The 7,803-nt window shown below is 35.5% G+C and overlaps 1 protein-coding gene across 6 annotated transcripts; it reads left to right on the top strand.

The window, feature by feature from the left end:
* Window positions 1-226: 226 nt before the first annotated feature.
* Window positions 227-7,070, top strand: LOC121254691 (agamous-like MADS-box protein AGL30). Of its 6 annotated transcripts, none has more exons than XM_041154822.1 (12): window positions 227-425; window positions 1,024-1,209; window positions 3,042-3,098; window positions 3,207-3,225; window positions 3,328-3,392; window positions 3,501-3,516; window positions 3,601-3,662; window positions 3,786-3,882; window positions 4,673-4,720; window positions 4,813-4,940; window positions 5,308-5,671; window positions 6,524-7,070. In XM_041154822.1, the coding sequence occupies exons 2-12, from the start codon at window positions 1,025-1,027 to the stop codon at window positions 6,542-6,544; spliced, it is 1,062 nt and encodes a 353-aa protein (XP_041010756.1). In that variant the 5' UTR covers window positions 227-425; window position 1,024; the 3' UTR covers window positions 6,545-7,070. The 6 variants fall into 6 exon arrangements, with proteins under 6 accessions (XP_041010756.1, XP_041010755.1, XP_041010752.1 ...); XM_041154821.1 differs by having other exon boundaries at window positions 4,670-4,720; XM_041154818.1 differs by having other exon boundaries at window positions 3,039-3,098; window positions 4,670-4,720.
* The last annotated feature ends 733 nt before the right edge of the window (window positions 7,071-7,803 follow it).

Here is a 7,803-nt window from a genome sequence, read left to right as displayed (position 1 = left end):
AAGTTTATAGATGGTCACTTTTGAAGAAAAGTTGTTCAAGTAAGTTTCTATTCATAACTAAAATCTATGCGTTAATTGTTTTATTTCATTGCTAGATTTTGATTTTGATAAATAATTTAATATTATAGTATGATGATATTTATTGTTAAAATACTAATTACATTTTCTGGAAAGAGAATCACAACCATGGTTTTATTCATTTAATAATCCTAGTAAATGGGCAGGCACCACCCAAACAAACCGAATTTCAGTTACATGTCCGAAGTGTTTTTCACCCATAAAATGGGGCTTCAGGGCGCGAAGGGCACAAATTAATTGAGTTTGTTGGTCGGTTTGGGTTTGGGTTTTGGGATTTCTGACGCTTCCGATTCTCCCGCTTCCCTCCACGACCGATTTTGCCGGTCACCCGGTCGTGTAATATAACCGTACGTATGCTCGCGCCTCTCTCTCTCTCTCTCTCTCTCTCTGCGCAATTGAATCTCCTCTTGTGTGAGTAATCTGGCTCACCCACCACATTTCAGACGTTTGGATATCACCATTGCTTGAGTTTGCTCGTCTGGGTAAATTTTTTGATCTCGTACTCTGTCGTCTTTTACCGACCATGTTACATTGTTTACCTTCGTAGTTTCTATGTTGTATGAATGTTAAAGTTGGTATTTGTTTTTTTCAAATTTGTTTCGTTGTGATTCTAGCTATTACGCTTAAAAGGGTTTGGTCAATTCTGGTTGTTTCATCTTGGGTCGTTCAAATTTCAATTATTTCAATTCCCTAGAGCGCGTAAGAGTGAGTTTGGTTCATTGGTATTTGAATTTTTAGATTTTCAAGCTCTCCAGTCTTGTTGCAAACTTGCGGTAACACGTAGTTGCTGCATATCGGAATTGTTGCGTCATTTTGAATTGCATGATTGAATTATGTCAGTATAAAGTATAATTATGCTTCATGAAATAGGAGCTTGAGAATGTACCAGGGGCTACATGATAATTTTAGGTATTCTGGACTAAGTTTTGTGGTTAAATTGTACAGGATGGGAAGGGTAAAGCTAAAAATAAAGAGATTGGAGAACACAAATGGTCGCCAAGCAACCTATGCCAAAAGGAAGAATGGCATCATGAAGAAGGCGAATGAGTTGTCCATACTGTGTGACATAGACATCGTTCTTCTCATGTTCTCACCGACGGGCAAGCCCTCATTATGTAGGGGAGTGCGCAGGTATTCACTTTTGTAGTCCTAATTATTTACATACTACGACTGCAATGGCTTATTATTGTAAGGACATTGATGACCTATACTCAGGAAGGGAGATAAGCATCAAATTTGGTTTCTCAGTTGCTTCATTTTACAATCAAATTTGTTCTTGCTGTGATTTTTTCCCATTCAATCAATGTGAACTATCCAAATCCATTAATGTAAGTCAGCGTTTCTTAAAGCACTTGCAATTAATTATGGAGGATTGCTTAAGAAATTAAAAAATACGGAGGCATCATTGATACATTCCTCTAGTTGAGCAAAATTTGTACTAGATAAAGAAAGGGAAGTATTTAAGAAAAGTAGTGCCTGACGATCTGAGATATATGTGAAAGAGGTTTAAACATAAGTTCATTATGAAATCTTTATAATAGTGCTCTACAAGCTTGAAATTTTGAAGAAACTAGATCTTACACATTCAGTAAACTATGGTCCGCAAAATGAGACATGAGGAAAAATGCACACATTTGGGATCAACATAGGTATGTGGGCAGGGCAATTATTAAAAGAAGAACACAAAATATAAAAGTGACCAGTGATCCCTTTTCACTTTGCCATGTAGCTTTTCAAGCTGGGAACATTGTTGAGGAAAGGCTAAGACAGAAGTAGGATCATCATCGAGGTCCTTTCATGCTTTTTGTGTCGATTGTGTGTTTTTATTTTTCTCAAAAACTTACCGTGGGTGTTGTTTTTGGGTATCCAATACCTTCTTTCGTTTGCTGCTGATCTCAAATGAGATCAGCTCCTATGTGATTCAATATCATCAGATGAGAGATTGTCCTTCAACTCTGAGAAATAAGTCAAGTTTTTTATTTTAACTTCGTCTTCTACTGTTTTGAATTTTGTGGAGATCTTAAGATTTGTGAGATAATACATTCATTGGATTTCTCATTATAATCCCCGTGTACTTTAAGTCTGTCTTTTTCCTTTTTGTCAATTTTTCTGAGCTTGCATGTGTGTGTTTTATTTTTCCAAGGCTTAACTGTGAGGTTTGTTTTGGGGCATCCAATACCTCTTCTGTTTTTTTGTCGCTGATGAGATTAGCCTCTTTGTGATTTAGAGCAATCAGATGAGAGATCATCCTTTGACTCTCAGAATCAGCCAGTTTTATACCAACTTCGCCTTTTTCTTTTTTGGATTTTATGGAGACCTTAACAATTATGAGATAATTTATATGTTGAATTTGTCTTTTATTATCCCCATGGACCACAACTCTGTTTTTTTTTTTTTTTAAGAAATTCAATACTTTTTTTTTTTTTTTGATAAGTAAGAAATTCAATACTATTGAAGGATTGTTGCTGCTTTCTTTTCTTTTATATTTTTGGCTACTGCTTTTCACGCAAGGAGCAACTCCTTGTTTGGGATTATCATGATACCTTTCTTGCATATTTCTCTTACATAAGGTGTGAAAGTTTAGGTGTTATTTCCCTTGGAGCAGGCCAATATTACTCATAAAGTATATTTGATGGACTACCACATGATTGATCAATCAAATAGAGGCCAGTGCACCAATCAAGCGGACATAAAGCACCAAAAAGATTAGGCATCATTATGAACGTGTCAAGCATTTATTTCTTTTTATAAATCATTTAGAAAATATTATTGATACTATAATTAGTTTTTAATTTTCAACTTTTTTAATGAAGGGAATTTAATGAAAGAGGATTATGGTTATACATCATAGCGATAAAAAAAAGAAACTGCTATGAGCATTAATGTTATAATTACTAGCATCAAATTAAGTTATTATTACTGTCACTACATCATTATTTATTATTTTTTGGTGAATTTAGTAGCATTGAAGAGGTTATTGCAAAATTCGCACAACTAACTCCACAGGAAAGGGCAAAGAGGTACTTCAAGTTTTCCCACTAGAAAGATCACACTCCTTTACGTCATTTACGTAAGTTAAATAAACATGACAATGTGATTGAATCGTTTTCACATTTGAACTGGAACAGGAAATTGGAAAGCCTTGAAGTAAGTGCTGTCTCAGGACCTGTGCTCCACCTTATTTCTATTTTGTGCACTCTGTCATCACCCTTGTCCGTTACATAATTTTTTTTTCTCTTGAGAGTTTAGGCACTCAAGAAAACTTTTAAGAAGCTGGACCATGACGTAAATGTACAAGAATTTCTCGGTACAAGGTATGTACAGTTGACATAAATTTGTTCCTAGTAGAACCTATTAGATCTACTATGTTTTGTGAAGTATGATATTGAACTAATTGTGTTTTCCTTTTCTTCTTGTTTCAGTACTCAAACAGTTGAGGTATGCATGCAAACCAATTATCGCTATATTATCTATTATCATTTACGATTCTTGCTGCTTACATATCTTATATGTTTTGGGCAGGATCTGACTAACCAAGCAAGCACATTGGAGGCCCGAATTTCAGAAATACATAAAAGACTCAGGTGAATGCCTGGAAATACTTGGTTGTGGAGTTTAGTTGGTTTTTTCTTTGATTTCCGCTGCAATTATGTTATCCAATGATTGGTCACCATTCTAACTAGTTTTACGTATTTTGAGTTATGCAGCTATTGGACTAACCCTGATAAGATCGACAGCATAGAACATTTGGGGCAAATGGAAAATTCACTTAGGGAATCACTCAACCAAATACAAACACATAAAGTATGTTTTTTGTTTCTGTTGTTGGCGTCATTGAGGAAGTTCGTATTTAATTTGTCCAATGCTTTATGCTCCTCAAGTCCCATGGTTGGTCATTGGTATAACTTTGCTCCAAAATGTTGAAGTTGACCATAACTTTTAGTCAGAACCAGTCAGTGGCAGAACTAGCAATTTTTCTGAGGGGGCCAACTTTTCTACCGTTTGACACATTTATGTAAAATAAAAAGAGATTAAAAAATCATAAAACATAACTATATATAAAATTAGATCTCGATAATTTGCTAACACATAAAAATAAAATTATAAAAACACAACTTAATATATGTTTAAAAAAATTATCAAAATATATCTGCTTCTATGATGTTTTCAAGCATGGTTGTCTATGAAAAGAATTCTGTCCACAAAAGGATCACCCAAAGATGATCATCTCATGGCTATTGAGTATGAATCGATTGAGATGGTTCTGTCTTGTTTGTTTCTTATCTAATTGGAATGTAATAACCGTTCAAAAGGAGGTATATGAATGACTGGTACCAGAATTGAGATTTTATTATTTTCAAAAGTGCTGTTAAAAGGATAAGAGAAATGATACGATGCCAACACCTAGAATGCCTACAGGTTTTGCATGGCCTCATTTTAAGGAGCCAAACAAGAAAGCAAAGTCAATTAGAGAGGAAATTGCATCTGACCTTGATATCCTTTTCTTCTTACTCTCCAAAATTGAGCACCTCATAACATCTCTTTATTATCAACAGTTCTATACACATTAATGCCTTCTACATTTTTTTAGCAGGAAAATCTACAAAAGCAGCAACTTATGTCATTAGAATGCAGTAGTCAGGTAAACAATGACTTTAACTGGTGTCAGAATATTTTCCCATGTGTTTCCTTGGTATTGACATAATCTTTAATCTAAATAGCCTTATCTTGCAGTTCCAACATGAGATGCATATGCCATTCTCCATGGGTTCTGACCAACAGCTCCAACCTTTACCATGGATTCCTAATGACGACAACCATCATTTATTTTTACCTGAGGACCCAAACTTGCTTCCCCATAGGTGAGGAGTTCTTTTACAAAGCATTCTTCATGTTACTCCGTCCAGAATCCATATCAGTGTATGGCATCGTTACACTTTTTTTGTAAGCATTATGATTGCAACAAAAAAGAACAGGAAAGAAAAGAAAAACAATGAGGAAGCCATGTTGTATTATGGGATGAAAAGTTCTCTATGAGAAGCAATTATATATACAAGAGATAAATGTGCCTTATCATATGATAGGTAAAAATTCAAACAGTGTATGATGATATTGCATCGAAGAATTACTTATCCCAAAAAAAAAAAAAAATTATTTCAAAGAATTTATTATTGATGCCTTGATCTAACATGTGCAGTCAAATCATTGGATTGCTGTCTTTTCTTTTAGGGATGCGGAGTGCTCTACGGCTTCCTCCCTTGGGAGTTACTCTGGTTACTTTTGCACCAGTAAAAATTCAGAGATTCATAATTCTGGGCAAGAAAATGGCATGCTGAATGAGTTTTCCAGAATTGCCCCTATGAGGCTCCAACTGGGTGCGCAATATCCGTACTTGCCATACAATTTAAGTCTGATGAACGATACTAAATTCCAACCAGCGACACAGATGAACCCTCAAGAACTTCCTGTAGATTATCATGTTAATGGAAGCTTTGAAACTCCTAGACCAGGTTATGAGACTACTCAACATAGTTGGGCTTCCACATCTGGGCCTGGTCCTATTAGTATGTTTGATGAGCATTTATATAATCAGGTAAGCATCAAATTAACATTTTTGTAAATGCTTCTTAATAATGGTACAGCCCCCCTCCCCAATTTTTTTTTTTCTTTTTTGAACAGTCTAAATTTAACTCTAGGCTTCTTAGTGTTTTTCCCATCAGTAAAATTAATATAATATGATTTCCTTTCCTTGTTACCTTTCAGAATAATTCACAGTCAAATTTAACATGACTAACCAGTTAAAGATGATTATTTTCTAGGTTTCTGCTCCCACAGGTTGATTACATATTTGACTCTCTTTACTTGATAAACCAAAATGGCCTCTCTTGGTCACTTAGTATTTGAAATGATGATCATTCATCAGTTTTAGTGCTACCTTCGAATTTTCCCATTTGTTTGTAATCTGATTTATTATTTACCATTACGGCCAAACTTTATATTCTGATGGGAATACCAAAAATCTGTAGTTTGAAGGTCAAGGTTTGGAGACATAAGGTATTGTTTGGGTTATTTGGGTAGGACTTGTGCTAACAGAATCCTTGTAAATTTGGAACTTTTGGGGGCAGTTGCTACAGTTCCCCATTTTTCCCCCATTCTGGGCAGTTTCTAAAGCTCAGTAAATCTGATTTATTGGGAAATGAATACGTAGTGTAAACTCTAAAAAAAAAAAAAAAAAAAACCAGCATTAACTATGTTGGCGCTTTTTTGTAATGACTTAATGGTTTATGTAGATATCATATACTTCTCTAATGTAATGAAGAAAAAGAACCTGCACTTGTGACTAGAGAATAGAAATGACTTTTTCCCTTTTCTTTTTGCTGTCTTCTTCTTCTTTTGTTATTATGATCATGTTAACAAAGGAAATCGGCGGTTACTTGTGCCTCAGGTATTGAGCTATTGGAAATAGTTCTGGATTCTTATAAATATGGTTTTGTTGCAGCAACCGAACTGAGATACATGAGCTATCTGATCACTTATCCACCAGATAAGAGTTATTGAACTTGGATCATATGCTTTGGTAAAAGCCACTCATCCATTGAGACTTTTGCTAATGGTTAGGATTGGCCATGCAAATATAGGAGGCAACAAGCAAGTGATTTATAGCACTAGTACTGCAAAAGACTGCCCCAAGATTAGTCACTGGCCGGGAGCAATGATGCTGACTCCCTCAGACTGATGCAACGCATTTGTGATATTATGTATTCTGTATACGAATCATATAGGATTAGGTTAGCCTAGTTGTTTTTTTTCTTTTCGCTGGCATCTTTTCGGTGTCATGACGGCCAGAATTTGCCATTCTATGCTTCCTCCTAGGAACATGACCTGTAGATAAAGTTCATCTATAGCAACGACTAACCCAAAATCACATGTATGTACTGAAAATCAAGTCTTCAATTTCATAATGGATTACCCTTTCATATATTTGTTTTCCATTCCTTCCTGCCCAGAAATGATTCAAGAAACACCTTGCCTGTCGTCATTCTTGCCTCCGATTTCCGATTCTGGAGATTGATAATGATAATGATTGGACAAAATTGTGATAATAATTTTACTCTTACAAGAGGAATAACGTCTTTGTTGGGCTTTTTTGAGTCTAGCTCGTGTGCCACTCGATTTAATGACACTTGACCTGATAAAAATCTGTTGCGATTATTTTTTAACGAGCCATCATGGACAAGCCTCGTGGGATCTTGCGTGATCTCCTTTACGTATTGATGTAGCGCACTGTTATGTCAATTTTCCCCATTGGTTTGGGCTAGAGGTTTGGGCTCAACCCCATTGGTTATTTGTAGGCCCATGGTCCATTTACTTACTTTCTGTTTGGCCTTTTTGTCTTTTGTTTGTAGAATTGGCTGTGTATTTAGCCTTTTGTTATAATTGATGTTTCAGTGTGCTGAGCTTTGGTCCATTAGTTAGTAAAGGTTTGACTAGTATATGTAGTGAGTGTCCCTCTTTGTAATGGCATGAAAAATCCTTAATGAGGAATATACTTTCCTTTTCTATCTCTCATCTTCATCTTCTCTGGAGGTTGCTCCCTTTGAAAGAATTTGTTACTAGAAGAATTACAACAAATATTTGGGGTGTGCTACAAAGTGGTATCAGAGAGACACCAGTCTCTGTGCTATCATGGAAGAAATGGTTATAGCCCTCAACAAAATCAAAGAG

The sequence above is a fragment of the Juglans microcarpa x Juglans regia genome, chromosome 3D (assembly GCF_004785595.1).
Source record: "Juglans microcarpa x Juglans regia isolate MS1-56 chromosome 3D, Jm3101_v1.0, whole genome shotgun sequence".
NCBI classification, from domain to species: domain Eukaryota; kingdom Viridiplantae; phylum Streptophyta; class Magnoliopsida; order Fagales; family Juglandaceae; genus Juglans; species Juglans microcarpa x Juglans regia.
The sequence above is the reverse complement of the archived record's forward strand: the minus strand, read 5'-3'. Positions and strand labels throughout refer to the sequence as shown.